General features: G+C 40.7%; 1 protein-coding gene across 1 annotated transcript in view; it reads left to right on the top strand.

Annotated features, from left to right (window-relative positions):
- Positions 1–7,684, top strand: part of GRIK2 (glutamate ionotropic receptor kainate type subunit 2) — a 196,171-nt gene extending 188,487 nt beyond the window's left edge. The window contains exon 16 of the mRNA XM_054393052.1: positions 7,520–7,684. Coding sequence (XP_054249027.1) covers positions 7,520–7,684 — 165 coding nt within the window. The remainder of the gene's footprint in view (positions 1–7,519) is intronic.
- Positions 7,685–16,975: the final 9,291 nt, after the last annotated feature.

The following is a 16,975-nucleotide window of genomic DNA, read 5'->3' as shown; positions in this document are numbered from 1 at the left end:
ACAAACCTGACCTTCCTTGGACGAGCAGTGAATGAATTTAGATCTAGGATCAAAAATGATTTAACAGATGCAGGAGTTCTCAGAGCCAGTGGCTGAGAGTGCAAGGTTTCAGGTGACTGATTTCAGTGCAGTCAGGTTCCCCTCTGCTGCAAGGCAGAGCAAGACTGCAGAGCTGTGCCCACCACCTGCAGAACCATTAAAATGCTGCACTGGATGTAGCTCTGACTAGGATGAGCAGTACCATAGAGTCTGTTATTTCTTTGCTCAGCAGTAGCTAGGAATTGCTCTCAGCACTTACTCAACACCCACCAGTCATTTGTAACCATTGTCCAGGGACACTGGGCAGAAGTAATTTGTTCTGGAAGAAGACCTGGGCTGGTGTGACAGGCTTCACACAGGCAGAAATTATTGCCACTGACTGAAAACCCAGGTGACAAATATCACCATGGATCCAGTTTGAAATCCTGGAATTTAGAAACCTGGAGCAAGCTGAGGCTGGGAGCCTCTTGCACAAGAGGTGGAACTGAATAATAAGATTAGATTTTATCTTCTGAAGGCTTCCCTTCACTTACCCAACACAGCACTTTTCTCCTTGGGATTAAGCTGTCACTGTGTTTCAGCCAGCTGCTGGAAGTGCAAAATGCCTGCACCTTCCTGGGCTGACAAGAGAGTAGGACTGAGTATCACCTGCCTGCTGATGACACCACAGCCCAAATTATTTCATTATCTCCTCAGTGGCCTCATATACATGTTGAGAGGAGAGATGACAGGATGAAACCTTGTGGAGTCCTGCATGAGAGAGAGCCCTCAGGGCTGATGAGCAATTGCCCTATGTCATCCTCTGGGATTTCTCTGAGAGGAAAGAGTGGAACCACACAAGTGCAATCTCATCTGCCCCAGCCTAGGTCCACAGGTGAGTCAGAAAAATGTCATGGTCAGTTCAATGGCCAGAAAGGCTGCTGGCAGAGCTAAAGAAAGCCACCTTGGAAAAAGCTTTTTGTATGGATAGGGGCTCCCCATCAGCCACCAGGACAGTGTAGCTGACAGGATGCACTCAGACTGGAAACCAGGTTAAGTAGTTTCAGAAGACTTGCAGTGGACTCAGAGTTACTTTAGCAGAAGTCTCTGACATTTTGTTTTCTCAGGAAATAACTTTTAGAATTTGAGAGTGACTGAACTGGGGTTTTTTTGGACACCAACTGATAATTTATTTAATGCAAGCTGGAATCTTACTGTCCCCTGGGGAAACACTAACAATATATGCTAGAAATGGCCAGCAGTGAGGTCCTGTGTGTCAGCTAAGTTCATGGCACAACTCTCAAACTCAGTGAGCCCCTCAGCTTAGGGAAGATTACTCAGTGTTGTTTTGTCACAGGGAAGGGTCAGTCCCTTCAGGTTCTTTTTAATCCTCTCCATAAAGCAGCTAGAAAAGCTCTTGGAACCATCAGCATTCAATTCAGTTACAGGGTGAAGCATCTCATCCTTTACCAAGCTACCTGGAACAACTCTGCTGGTCTTGGCTTGGTAGATACTATGGTGGAAGCAAAGTTTAATTTATGAAATGAGAATATTCATTTTACCTCTTATTGTTGTCTTTATTTGAGTAGCCAACAAAATCTCCCACACATTGTATCCTGAACATAACTTCCTACAGCAGCTGCTGGTCCTACTTCCACCAAACAAGCAGCAAGTGCTAGACCTGGAATGGATGATGTGTTGGTGATGTGTTCAGCTAATTGATGTGAACTTAATCTGCAGTGAGGTTGTGCATTCTACTTGCTATGGGTTGCAAGTGGAGAAGCCTGCTGCTGTAGCCATGTTGTGTCTCTAGAGATCTCTATGTACAGACATATGTGTAGAGCCTTCACTCAAGGCATGTCTGAGGCTAGGTGTGTAACTAAGCAACCCCTGAGCAGTTGCAAGTACAACCTTTAACTTCTCTGGAAATGGTAATGCTTCAACTACAATGAAACATAATTTCTTTTTTTCCTGAGGTTATTTTCATTCCATTAATTGCTCATCTCTCCATGAGCCTAACTCAATGTTTTGCTGGAATCAGTGTTTCTGTCCAGGGGGTTTGAGACTGGCAGGTTTTCCATACAGACATGCAAAAATCCCTGGAGGAGTAGAGTATGGAACCAGAAAGCTTCAAGGTAGGGCTATGCATTCATTCTCAGCTGGCTTGAAGAAGACCCGAACCAGTTTGATTGATGATGCTGAATGCTAGAGCTAGAATTGATCCCTGAATGCTGTAACACTTCCCCACAACACTGCAAGGTGATGCAGGGCTGCTGCTGTTGCTGCTTTAAGCAAATTAAACAAGGATTCAAATATCTTGAAGCACAAGACTGGAAGTAATGAACTTCTGAGTAAATCCTCTATTTTGGAATTGAATGCTGCCAGTCAACTTTGTATTAACTGCATCAAAGAGAGGAAAAATAAACCAGTAAGTGATTGTAGATTTTCATATTTAACACACATTGAGTAATGTTCTCTTAAATCAGGATGGTAAGTCTGGTGCAGGCAGGCCAGTCCTGGCTTCCTATTGCTCTTTTTAGGCTGTTAAAAGCAAAATCTGTGGTGCTAGTCTCATAACTCTGTCTGACAAATGTTAATATGATTCCTAACAACCTTTCTGAGTTCCTGTGAAGCAATACAATGAAAACAGTTTCAATATTGTCTACCTTTCCTATTGATACATGCATGCCAAGATTACCTTTTCTTCCCAGGCAATAAAGTCATGCACAAGCTGTCTAAATAGGCTGTAAGCAGGGGTAAAATTGTGTAAAATGATCATCTTGATTCTGCATGACTTGTGAGCTGTCAGCTGTGGCAAAGAATGAAAGAAGGATCAGTTACTTCTTTACCCTTAAGGAGAAGAGCTCTTTCAAAACTGCTTTGTGTTAAAAAGGCTAATAACTACCACTCTGGTTAAATTTTTCTGGTGTAGATTTGCCCTCTCAGAATTGCACCGCTCTTTTTGTGCTTCCTGGGGGTTTACTGCAACAGAACAGTTGAACTCAACTCCACTATTTGTTTAGAGATCTGTATGCCTGCCTTCAACTCCTCTGCTGGTTGATTATACCCAAGATGACTTGGAGGCAGCATTTATTGTCTGGTAACGTTTAAGAAGACAGCTCAGAGTTTTGTAAGGGCTGGTGAAACATCAGTGACAACTGATGGTCTCATTCCAGCAGTGTGGAAGGTAAGTCAGAGGTAAAAAGGTATTTTCCTTGAATTAAGTGAAGGCTCTTGTGATACACACTGAAATGTCTTGATTTCATGGAGGACAACAGCTTTGAAATGCAGCCTTTAAGTTCTGTAAATATTTCACTGTGTTTTCCCCTAACAATCTGAATAGTCAAGTGAGTTCAGGCTTGAGAGATTGCATTGTATTTTCTACAACTATATCTGAAAATGTCATTTATCTGTCACAAAGAGTTCCAGAGCTGCTGCTGCACTTCTTCATGGCTTTTTTGCTCCAAAAGCTGTATGCTAAGAGTGGAAGAACACAAAGCTTAACTCTACAGAAAATGGAGACTACATGGATTGGAATTGGAATGAGACAAGAAAAGTGGTTTTGAGTTTAAAAAAGCCCAGCATGAAATACTGTGAATATTTTTTGAACATGATTTTGCAATATGTGGAAAAACTTTTTTTTTCTTATTTCTCAGAGAGAACTCAAATAGCAATGAGACTCCAGGCCATGAGCTTTTGCTTAGGCTTGAATTCATCTTTTTTTTTTTTTTTTTTTCAATAACCCCATGAGTGAAATAAGTAAAAATATTATTTAGTACTCAGTTGCCAAAGCACAGGGTTTGTGTTTTCTGGGGGCTAATGCTGTCTGTTGTCTTTGGATATTTACATATTTTAAAATATAGAATAATATTTGATAATTTATAATGATAATAATAGATTTTTTTATCATAATAGAATTTGATAATTTATAATAATATATTTTGGTTGTAATAACAGAATTTGATAATCTATAATAATAGATTGTGATTGTAATAACAGAATTTGATAATCTATAATAATAGATTTTGATTGTAATATTAGAATTTGATAATCTACAATAATAGATTTTGATTGTAATATTAGAATTTGATAATCTATAATAATAGATTTTTATTGTAATAACAGAATTTGATAATCTATAATAATAGATTTTGGTTGTAATAACAGAATTTGATCATTTATAATAATAGATTTTGATTGTAATAATAGAAATTGATAATTTGTAATAGAATAATATAAAACATAGAATTTATTAAAAACCTGGTAAATGAAATAATGAAATCCCATTTTTAACAGTGTAGCTATGTTCTGCTGAACTTAACTGGTACAAAAGATTTGGAAAACACAAAATGGGAAGAATTTTCTAGACGTTTTTTTCATCTCAAAAATTGTGTTGGTATCTGCCTCTTTTGGACTGAGTCTTGCCAACGTTTCTCATTTAATGAGTTTTCAGATCCAGGTAGAATTCTCAGTGAAAATACATTGGCAGGTTTCTTGAGCTCTTATTTTCAGGTTGTTTCATAAGGTTGGCATCAACTGCACTTCTCTTCTTACCTCTTGGCTGTTGATTGCAATTCTGCTCCTTCTGATACTACTTAAAATTTGGTACTGTTTAGTAAGTGGTGGATTGATGTGTCTTGAAAAGGATTCACTCTGGTTTGGCACTATTGTTAGATGTCGGGGGGGGGCAAAAAAAAGAAAGGAAAAAAAAAGACAAGAACCAGTCTTGAAGGTGTTAAGTGTTGATGTACCAATTTTTCCACTTAGAAGGACTTTGTTCCTTAGATTGTTCCAGTCAGGTCTTTGATTCAGAGGCAGGAGCTGGATAATGGCTGGAGAGTGGCAGCAGTTCCTTCTTAATGGGCTCCCAGTGAAATTCCTGAGTTATGTGCTGTGCTCCCCACACAGTGACAATGCCAAAATTTGCAAGCCTTGGCAATTTATCCTCAAAGTCCCCAGGGAATACTAAATGAAATCTTGCCCTTTCCAAAGATTTCAGGGTTAATTTCAGATTCGTAGCACTTGATAACTTTACTTCTGATGTTAAGCAGCAGCACTTCCTTGTAAAAAGAGTCAAAGAGAATGGAATATTTTCTTTCAAAGCACAGCTAGTTAAGAGGGAGGTACAGTTCCAGCTTTCTGCACAGTGCAAAGCAAAGACACCTCATGCATGACTGCTCTGATATGTTACAGCTCAGACTGCTCAATTAGGAATTTTAGCCAAAAGTTCCATCTTGGCTATCCACAGGCTGCACCAGACCATTTTTAAAGGGTGGGTAATGAGCATCCATTGCAGAAGTCAAGTCAGACAGAAACTATGAATTTTGTCCTGAACTTTGGCCTCTGAAGGACTTGTTCTTGACTCTGCCCCAGAGAGAGATGATCTTTTCCTTTGGATTCACAGCTTAAACTTTCCTGAGTTGTAGGTGGCAAAACCCTTTCTATCTATAAGCCTGGTGGGTGTCATTTCTTTATTTCAAACTCAACAGGAGAAAGAAGTATTTGAAAGGAAGAACACCACAGCCAGTGTAAAATTTTCCCTTCTTTCCCACCTGCTTCTTCCCTTATTCATGTAAAGTGTTAGGGAAGAGGGCATTTGCTCAGGGTTTGGGGAGATTCAGGTTCAGTTCTAACCCATGACTGAGGCAACTCATGTTTGCACTCTTGCAGTGAACAAAATATTGCATAAAAATGATGAAGCTGTCACTTTTCCTCTGCCACTCTGTGCCCCAATCCCTGCTCTACAGAGCAGGCCAAGTTCTCCATCTCTCCCTTCCCCTGGCTCTGCCTCTGTTAACTGCTTCCACACAAAGTGGAACAGGATCAGCAGGTGGAAAGTGCAAGTGTTTTGACCTTGGGAGTCTGATGCCCATAGGTTACTCTCCTTTGCTGAGTCACTGAGGCTTAAATCTCCTCCAGCAGCAGCCACTGTTGAATTAATACTGTTAAGTGTGTCTCACATCCAGCTCTAATGCCCCAGCTGATGAATGGCAGCAGAGAAGATTGTCATGACTGCCAGGTGTCCTTCTTTAGCAGTTGCCACTTTTCTTTTTGAAGATTGTGATTTGTTAGGTCCTTTCAGCTGGACTGATGACCTTACCCATGGAGAACTCGAGTGTCTGACATCCAGGGCTAAAGCCAAGCACCAACATGTTTAACAGAATTCCTTCTGATGTATTAAATGGCAAACCTGTGAAGTTTTCTGTGGAAAACTGAGCTCAGAGTGCCTTCAGCTCCAGAGGCTGGAGGGTGAATGCAGAGTTTGATAAACATAATTTCAGCTTGGGTTCTCAAAGAACTAGGTGTGAATGGGATGCTTAAAGATTTTCTGGATGGAATCTCCAAACTCCAGGTTTGTATGGAAAATGGAGATGTAACCATTTACAGATGGAAAAAAAAAACTGAGTTCTTGATTTGGGAGACAAATTAGACAATAAGGCATAGACTGATGACCTACCACTAATGACACAAAACCAAGCAACGATCAAGAAATATTTACAGCAATTCTAGGGGATCTGCCTTTCCTTTTCCTCTTTCCCCTTTCTTGCTCCTTCTCCTTTCCCCCCATCCCTTTTATCCTCTTTCCTGTGATCAGTGGTTCATTCACAGATCTCAAATCTGCGACTGCTCTTCCTTCCACACTTCATTCATACTCCAGTTCTCACAATGAGCAGAGGCCGATTGCTCAGTGCATTATTAGCAGTGGATAATTCAGTCAGATTAAAAGAAAAAGGAAGATTTTCTTTTACTTTTCAATATTTTAAATAATTTTTTTCCTTGCACTGTAAAATGGGAAGAGGGCTTCTAGTTCTTGATGAAAACATGTTTAAAACGTGTTTTTTCTGGGAATATGCTCTTCATAAAGGCGAAGAAATGAGATATTTTCTCAACTGTCTGCTCCACAGATGTTAATTAATAGTGGCAGTGTTTAGATACAAGAAGGGATTAAAAATAATGGAGTAAATATTAATTTTCAGTTATGGGTCTGCATTTTAATAGCATTTAAACATTATGTAGGCAAACTTCCTGTATGTGTCGAGGAGCAGCAATTTAAATCATGTAGCAATGAAATTATTATTCTGAAGTATGGAGGAGGAAATTGTGTTGGATACCTGATATAAAGGTTACACTCAGGTAACATCTTCTAAAGCTAATTAATTTGAGCAGAACATCTGTTGGAAATATTTTTATGTATCATATCCAGCCTTAGTCAGTAGCTGCCAGACAAATAATCATAGAGTCTGGGTGGTTTTTGTTGGGTTTTTTTTTTCACTGAGTCATCACAGCTCGAGAAGTCATTTTAATTATGTGATGCATATTTAAAAGGCAACAGTTTGTTAGGAGCTCTAGGCTGAGGCAAAGCAAACTTCCAGGCCTGACGAGGTTGTGCCAACAGAGTGAATCTGCTTCAAGACATTTCAGTTAGACATTTCTTACCCATCTTTTGTTTTGTTTCTTTCTTTTTTTTTTCCTTCCTTTTTTCCTCTATTTCCCTCTGTAGAGGTCCTTCTGTAGTGCCATGGTAGAGGAGTTAAGGATGTCTCTGAAGTGTCAGCGTCGATTAAAACACAAGCCCCAGGCCCCAGTCATTGTGAAGACAGAAGAGGTCATCAACATGCACACGTTTAACGACAGAAGGTTGCCAGGTAAAGAAACCATGGCATAGAGCTGGGACACCAAATACCCCAAGCACAAACTGTCGTCTTTTTGGGATTTTTTTTTTGTTTGGTTTTTGGGGTTTTTTTTTTTTGGGGGGGGGGGGGGTTGGTTTGTTTTTTTTCCAAACAACCTTGCGAGAATGTTTCCTGTGGAAATATGCAAACCTGTGCAAACTAAAAAATGAGTTACCTCATGCCGCCGTGTCTACGGACGAGAGACTCTGTGATCTCAGCAGTTGCAATGGCCAGACTCGAACCACAAGCAGCATGGATCAACCAAGTTCTGCGGGGTTACCACTCTCTGTCATGGGTTGCCAACCATTCTTGAATGAATGAATGAATGTTTTTCCCTCGTCAGTTTTGTGGCTGGTTGCAAATGCAGTCTCAGTGAGAAAGCGCAGGTTCCTTCTCAAGTTCAACGGGCGCCAGGAGCTGGAGAAGAAAAGCCCAAGATGATACTGAGCATGGAAGGAGTCTAGTAAGAGTAATCTCTCAGAACTCTAGTGGAAGGAGAAAGCATGTGTTCTGCTGAACTTCCCAGCACAGAAGTGTTGGGAACTGCTGTCAGACTGGAACTGCCCCCTGGACAGGCAATCCCAGATTCCTGGATAGGAGAAAGGTTCAAGTGAAGAAACATCAATCCCCACGACTAGAAGGATAAAAAACGAGGATGCTCATCTGTTTTTTTTTGGACTGTCTGTGTCACTGAACTCAGTAGATAATAATTTTTTAAAAATGAATTAATACATAAATAAATAAATCAGCTACCTAAATTCACCTGGGCTGGAACTTAGATCTAAAACAAAAAAAAAAATCAACAAAAAAATATCCCTAATTTTGACCCAATTTTTAAGTGAATGAAAGTTTCCTTAGTCCAAAGGAATGTATCTTAAAAACCTTTAGATATAAGCAATTACTTTTTCAGTTTTAATTGTAGAAAGAGGGATTGGGGTTGGGGTGGGGGTGGTGGGAAGCAGAGTATTTCACACATAGAGGGCTTGCATTTTACCCTGAATGGGTTTTCAAACCCCTTTGTTCCTGCTACTGATTGAACTCGATGGAGCCTGTGCAATTCTCATTAATACTGGAAGTGGGATGGGGTCACCTAAAACAAGAAGTGGATGTGAAGAACTTGAAGGAGGACTGCATTTTTCAATACAGTCACAGTATTAAATCAATTCTTGAGCAGTTTTGGTTTTAGTTTCTGGGTTTTTTTCAGATAAAAAAAAAAACAAACGAGAAAAAACAAACACAAAACCAAACCAAACAACAACAACAACAACAACAGGTTCAGGTTTCTTTGTGGAAATGCAAGATTTCTATGAAAATAGTTTTTGTATGGAAATTTTTGTAATACTTTTTATCAACAGAATAAGAAACATGTCTCTGTCCTGGGGGTGTGATGCCAAGCATGAATGGTAGTGCGTGTGCACCACCAACGTTTGGTGAAAACTATTTTTATCAAGAAAAGAAAAGAAAAAAAAAAGAAAAAAAAGGAATCTTAAAAAAGACATATTTTCAAGTTTAGATAATAGAAAAATAATTTAAAAAAAAATTAAGGTGCACTACCACCACTGCTTACCATGCTACACCCTTGTTTTTTCCAGCAGGCTGCTACCATTCTGTCATGATCGATTGTGTGTAAATGGTAAAAGACACAGACCTCTTGACCACGTTGTGATGCCAGTTCAAGTGCACTCAGTTTGCTGTTTGAATCCAATGCACAAAATTAAAAAAGGGAAAAGAAAAGAAAAAAAAAAGGAAAGAAAAAAGAAAAAAAAACATTAAACTTCTGTCAGTTTTAGTTGTTTTGGGTTTTTTGCTGTGTGATTTGAGCAATGTGTGTGCAGCACTTTGTGTCAGTACTGGTCCTTAGCCTCGGCTGAGTGCCCTATCCTGCAGATTCTTGCCTCTAAACCTGTGGCCAGAGAGCTTGGTGGGGGTTCTGGGAGGAGCAAGTGCAGCACGTGTGGGAAGTTTTTGCAGGATCTGGTTCTTGGCTGTTTCAAAGCTGATTTATGTCCTACCTGTCATGAGCTCCTGGACTGAACATTTGGAGATACTGCCCTAGAGAGGCCAAATCCTGCACCTCCATCTGCTGTAAATTTATTTGTATCTCAACAAAAACGTATAGGAGGGGCTGTGGAGGAATGGTTCTGCCAACCAAAAAAAAAAAAAAAAAAAAAAAGACTATGAAGATGGTCTTGATATGGAAAAGAATTCATTTGACTCGTTTAAAGAAACCAACCCTTTTGTATTATGTGAGATAATCCATCATGGGTGAGTAATGAGATGATTTGTTTACTGGGTCTGAATTTCGTCTTATGATCATCTTCCTGACACAGGAGTATGTAATTCAAACTGCAGAAATTCTGTCGTCAAATCTGGGGGGAGAAGGGGGAGGTTTGTGTCTACTACCCAGTTCTCATCAGTCTTCATAGAACCTGAGCTGGCCATTTCCATTGTAAACAGGGACTGAGTAAACAAATTCTCTGATGTAAGTGAGAGTTTCATCCCCATTGCTGTGGCGACCAAGAACAGGTTATCTTTGGCTGGATTGTGAACCAGAGAAAAACCCCTTCAGCAAAGAGTCTGACAATAAGTATCCTTGCATAATACATATTTAAGTTAATCCTGGAAAGTACAAAGGGGAAGAAAGCAACTGTCATACAAGATGATGAAAACTCCTCATTATGATGGTTTGGAATGGAAAAAGAAACAAACAAACAGAAAAAGATTTGGCTATTGCATTTGATTGATGATTTACAATAAAATTTGTAAAATCATGTAATAAAATTCTGTATTATATTCAAAGAAACCTTTCTTTTCTCCATTAAGGGTGTTGAAATGAGCAGTATTCCATCCTCACCTTGATGCACACAATTAATTCTCATTAAGAGCCTGGAAAATAAATCTTATGGAGGGAGACTTAAGGAGCTGGGGCTGTTTAGTTTGAAGAAGAGGAGGCTGAGGGCAGACCTCATCAGTCTCTACAACTACATGGAAAGACTTTGTAGAGTGGCTGATGCTGGTCTCTTCTCACAGGTTGTGGATGCCTCATCCCTGGGGGTGTTCAAAGCCAGGTTGGATGAGGCCTGGAGCAGCTGAGTCTGGTTGGGAGGAGACAGAAATACCACATAAGCACAGTCCTGTGCTTGAAGGGAACTGGGAACTGGAAAATGGTGCTGGGTTGTGCCAGTTCCAATGCAATGCAGAGCCTGGCTCTGGCATCCCAAGTTGGGCTTTGACTTGGATGCTGTCCTGTCCAGCCCTCCTGTGCACAGCTGCTTTGGAAAGGGGGAACCTACCACAGGCTTGCTTTTCAGGCAGAAAATGGCACTGAAAATATCACCACTTTGAATCAGAATCTCCCTGCTCTGGACCACCTAAAACATAACACTGTGTTAAAAAGCAGTCATCAGCTATGAGTAATTTTTTTCCTGGTTTGAGGAGTGGAACATGGATATCTGTAAGTACAAATAATAAACATTCCTGAGGAAAAGAAAGCAGAAAGTCCTTTACAGTGCCCCAAAATGTGTGCTGCTAAATTGCTTGGAGGCACAGTTTTTCAGATCAGGTTTTATTTGGTATTGTTGTCGTTTTATCTCTCCTTTTCCCTGGTACTTATTCTTCTGCCTTTATCACTGTAAGAGGGAACAGAAATGCAGCAATAGATTTTTTTTTTCTCCAGTACAGAGCAGGTGCTTCTTTCAAGTCTGCACTGTTATGCCTGCTATTATTCTCCTAGCTTGAAGAACACTTCTATGTGTTAATGTGCAAGAGATAATGAGATTTTAATTTGAGGTCCCTTCCAACCTGGCATTAAATTATTCTTTTATTATATATCTATGATATATATTTTATATATATATATATATATATATATATATAATTTATATATATGAAATATATGTATTTATAAATATTTTTTCCAGAAAGACCAATCTAAATGTCCCTTCCAACCTGGCATTCAATGATTCTATTATTATACATCTATGCTATATAGTTTTTTATACATATACATATATTTATATATACACACATGCATATATATTAAATATGCATATATAAATATATTTTTCAGCAAGAAAGACAAATCTAAGCCTTGTTTCTGTAAAAAGGAGGCAAAATAGTGACACCTTCTGTAACAGAAACATGAAGTGAAAATCAGTTTGCAGTTGGCCTCGTGTGGTGGTGGGAGTGTTACTCTGTAGTTTGGATTCTGTGCACAGAAGAAATAATTCAGCTAATGAGAGTCAGGTTTAAATTCTGGTGTTAAGTGGCTCTGCTCAGTGATATGAGGAAATCTCTGTGAACCACAGACTCAGCCAAACCAATTCTGCTTGCACTATGGCTGTGTCAGACCCTGTCCAAAGATGTGTTCACTCCACTCGGAGTTGCCTGATGTGATGACCAAGCGTGAAGTTTTCCACTACAAAACTCCTGGTGCTGATTCAGCTACACCAAAGTCTGCTTTAATCCCTTATGGTCTCAAGGCTCCTGTTTCATAAATCAAGCTTTGTACTAAACACAGGTTTTCTGTAATCAAGATTCAAGGACATGATCTCTTTTAATCGAAGACTTAGTGAGAATCCCCAACTCCCCAAAGGCTATTAGCTGCTTTGCAGCCCTGCTGTAGGTATTCTGGAGTGGAAAAGAGGCCTTTTACTCCTTCCTCACACAGGTCTAGACAGAGCACAGTCTGCATAACCTCTGCATTTGGGAAATGGGCTGAAGGTGTCTGCTGTGGCTGCCAGGGCATGAGGCAGCTCTGCCACAGAAGCACCACAGCCTCTGCCCAGCAGCACGTTTGGAAGGGAAGGACCTGAAGGTGTGTTTGGATCTTCAGATTGTTTCTTTATTACTTCCCTAGTTAGGGAACCTACAGGAACATCACCTTGGAATGGAAAGAGAGTTGAAGGCAGAGGTTAATGAGGTTATGCACATCACCTACAGAGTTAATACACAGAGAAGATTGATCAGCCTTGGGTCACTCCTTACCTGTCTGTCTTCTTTCCCTCTTTCTTTTAATTTCTTTTTTCCCCCCTTGTTTTTTTTTTTTTTCTTTTTCCCCCTTTTTTTCTTTATTTTTTTTCTTTTTTTTCCCCTTTCCCTTCCCCTTACCTTTCCCATCTCTCTTCCCCTTCCCCTTCCCTTTCTCTATTCATTTTTTCTTCAAACACAGGGCAATCAGTGATCCCATCTGATTCTGCACGTTGTTGCTGTCTGTTTGGTAGCTGCACTGTGTCCTTTGCAGCTTCTCCTCCCTAGCCTGAGCTGCTCGTGCCTGCTTTCTTGTGAAGAACATTACCTTCATGGAATGTTTATTTGCTGCTGTGAAAAGAGATTCCCAGAGCTGCTGTGAAGGGAGGGAGTTAGAAAATGAGAGTGAAAAGAGGAATCATTGTGTCATAATCTGGTTTTGCCCTCATTTAGTTAGCTCAGTTCAGTGTAAGTATTGTCTGGGGAAGGCAATAAGTGAGAAAAGATGCCAAGGGGGTTCCTGCAGGAGGGGTTATTATGTGATCAAAGGCCCATTAGCAAGCAGCACTGGTTTGGTGCTATTTTCATGCTTACTCTCTAAACTCTGCCTGTTTTAGTGGCAGGGCACTCAAAGCACTGAGCTGCATCTGGTGTTTTCAGAGGAGTCTGACTCACCTAAATGCTAAAATATGCAGCCTTATATTCTCATTCAGCTCAGCAAGGTAAGACCAGATAAAAGCCCTTCTCAGAAGAACTTCAGCTGCTGAGTCCATGGTCCTCCTAATGAGTGATCCTGAGGAACTTTCCACATGTGAACTGAACAGCCTGGTGGTGGATCCAGGATTGCAACACAGGGAGTTTTGGTTTAGCTTGGATCAGAGTAGATAACACTGCTCTTTGTGAGAGAATTACCACAGGAACGCAAGCTGCAAGCATTTAAAACCTGACTGGAATGCTTTGGACACCACTTACAAATCTGTTCTTGACCCTCATTCCACAAATGTAAGCCAGCAAAAATATCAGGAAGAATCTTTTCCATGGGCTAAGGGGGAATAGCCATTCCATAAGCTGAAGGAGAGTAGGTTTGAGATCTTAGGAAGAAGTTCTTCAGTATAAGGCTGGTGAGAATTTGGAATAGGCTGCCCAGGGAGGCTGTGGATGCCTCCTTCCTGGGGGTGTTCAGTGCTAGGTTGGATGTGGCCTTGAGCAGCTGAGTCTGGTTGAGAACTGTCCCTGCCCGTGGTGGGGATGTTGGAGTAGATGATCCTCTGAGGTCCCTTCCAACCTGAGCCATTCTATGATACTCAGCTCTTCTTTTAACCTTCTGCTTTTTTAACTGTAGACAGCCCTAAGGATGAACCCTAAGACTGAAAACTTCTTTTTCTTTCTCTTTTGGCCTTTAACGACCTGATCTGTAAATTGTTATGAAGACAATATTTTGCATAATTTTTACTGTTGGCATTTTGAAAGCACAACTCATTGGTGGCTGACCTTGTCCTTGGCATTTTTAGTTCTCTGAAATATTTCAGGTATATGCCTTTTAAAAAGGGAGGGCTGAGAATCCCTGTCTTGGGCTGAGAAACTGATTTTACAGAGTCTGAGAGAAAAAGTTGCAGCTGTAGAACTGAATCAACCTGCAGGCAGTTTAAGAGGGAAAGCAGAGGAGATATGAGCTTGGTGAGTGGTTGAGATTATTAGACCTTGAAAAAAAATATCCTTTAGACAATGGAAAGCCTGTCAACACTCCAGTAAATGCAAACTATGCTGGGGAAGGTGTAAATTGAAAAGGAAATTGGCAACAGTGATTTCAAGAGTTTGGGGATTCATTATTTATGTTGTTTACAGACCCTGAATCCCTTCTAGATCTTTCAGAGGATATATAACAGACATGGCACTTCTCCTCACTGCATCCTCCCTCCCATTTTCCTTACCTGTCACTGGAGCCTTAGGAAAGGAAGATGTGACAGAACTTGTCTCAATTCCTGGGTAGGATTCCAGAGTATCTGAAAGTAGTGTTGGAAGAATAATTAAAAAGTCAGAGCAAGACAACAGTTTGCTAAAAGCTTTTATTTACCTTTGTGTGCAGCATAGAAACTGAAGTGTGTTTGGAGCCTGGGTGTTTGCAGGAGCCATTTTCTAATTATTCCATTTACATTCAATTATACCTTTCATGGATTTCAGTGAAACAATTACCATAACCCAGAGAGCAGCTCCACAAAAAGCATGTTATTATTGTTCACTGGTAACAGAGGCAAGCTGAGAGGACTGCAATAAAAATTACAGCAACCTGCCTTCCTGACTCTGCTTGGGCAGCTCCTGCTTAAAGGCTCTCTCGGGTGAAGGTTATATTGCTGATCCAATTCCGGATCATTGGGAAAGAAAGGGAATAAATAACACAGCCAATGGCTGAACTTGAAATAAATCAGACAGACAGACACCTGGAAAATAGATTGAGAGAGGTAGGGCTGTTCAGTCTGGAGAGGAGAAGGCTCCCAGGAGACCTTCTTGTGGCCTTCCAGTATCTGAAAGGGGCTACAAGAAAGCTGGGGAGGGACTTTCTAGGCTGTCAGGTAGTGATAGGACTGGAAGGAATGGAGTAAAACTAGAAGTGGGTAGATTGAGATTGGATGTTAGGAAGAAATTCTTCCCCATGAGGGTGGTGAGACACTAGAACAAGTTGCCCTGGGAGGTGGTGGAAGCTTCATCCCTGGAAGTTTTTAAGGCCAGGCTGGATGTGGCTCTGGGCAACCTGATGTAGTGTGAGGTGTCCCTGCCCATGGCAGTGGGGTTAGAACTGGCTGATCCTTGAGGTCCCTTCCAACCCTGACAATTCTATGAGTCTATGATTCTCTGTTCCTCTGAGAACAGACTGAGAGAGCTGGGTGAGGTTGTTCAGTTTGGAGAAGAAAAGGTTCCAGGGACACCTTATAACAGACTTCCAGTACCCTATGTGGAGGCTACAAGAAAGCTGCAAAGGTGAAGGTTGGTCTCTTCTCCCTAGTAACCAGCAATAGGATGAGAGGAAATGACCTCAACTTGTGCCAGGTGAAGTTTAGATTAGAAATTCTTTCCATCAGGAGTGGTCAGGGATTGGAACAGGCTGCCCAGGGAGGTGGTGGAGTCACTATCCCTGGAGGTGTTAAAAAATGTGTAGACATGGCACTTCCGGTCATGGTTTAGAGGTCCATGGTGGTGTTGGGTTGATGATTTGGCTTGATCTGAGAGATCTTTTCCAACCCTAATGATCCTATGATTCTATTCTATGACTTTTTGCAAGAGCCTGCAGTGATAGGACAAGGGGTAATGGCTTTCAACTGCAAGAGAGTAGACTTAGATTAGATGTAAGGAAGAAATTCTTTACTGTGAGGGTGGTGAAGCTCTGGAACAGGTTGCCTAGAGAGGCTGTGGGTGTCCCATCCCTTGAAGTGTTGAAGGCCAGTTTGGAAGGGGCTTTGAGCAACCTGCTTTAAAACTGGAGTGGTAAGAAGACACATTTATTCTTTTCCACTCTTTTTAGTTTTGACATTTTGCACTGTTGTGGGACATGCTCCTTATATATAAACCAAAGAACAACTTCTGGAAGCAGTAGAATCTGTCAAGTAGAAGAAACAGAGCCTCTTGAAGCCTGCTGAAGAATGACTGCCTTGTTCCTGGTCCCTTTCTTCCTGTTTTCATGGGAAATAGATAAAAGGTGTGAAAAAAATTTGATTCAGGTGAAACCACATAAAAAGCCTGATTCCAGAAGTAACTTGTTGCTGAGTTTGCACTTCCAGCCTCCAGACCCAAACAAGGATATTAATAATTTATTAGACCACTTCTGAGCAAGGGTTTTTTCCACTTGAGAAGGCAGACAAGCAGCTGTCTCTGCTACTGATGTCACTGCTTCACCTAGGCTGCAGATGTTTTTATCCAAGACAGCTGGCTCAGTCACCTCTTCAGGTGAGTGCATCTGTTCCATATCCCACAGACTTTCTGCTACTGAGTAGCAAACGGTAAATAGGAAAGTTATCTTTATATGACCCCTGATTTGTCTTTGGCAGATATGATGGAAATTAGCCATTCATGTGCATGCAACAAGATGTACTTTGTCATTAAGGAAGATTCAAGTCCAGGGAATGTACCTAATGTGTTCTAGTGTCACTGAAAGTAAATTTGAAGTTGAAAAATAAGATTCCTATTCTTTGCCTCAGGCTTAGTATACCTCATGAAGTTGGTGCAACAAGAATTTATTTTTTATTGCAAAACAACTTCAGTTCCCTTTTTCCTCTCCTGATCCTTAAAGCAAAGAAATGGTAGGCACAATATCTGTTTTTGTA

This window comes from Indicator indicator, chromosome 27 (assembly GCF_027791375.1).
Source record: "Indicator indicator isolate 239-I01 chromosome 27, UM_Iind_1.1, whole genome shotgun sequence".
NCBI classification, from domain to species: domain Eukaryota; kingdom Metazoa; phylum Chordata; class Aves; order Piciformes; family Indicatoridae; genus Indicator; species Indicator indicator.
The sequence above is the reverse complement of the archived record's forward strand: the minus strand, read 5'-3'. Positions and strand labels throughout refer to the sequence as shown.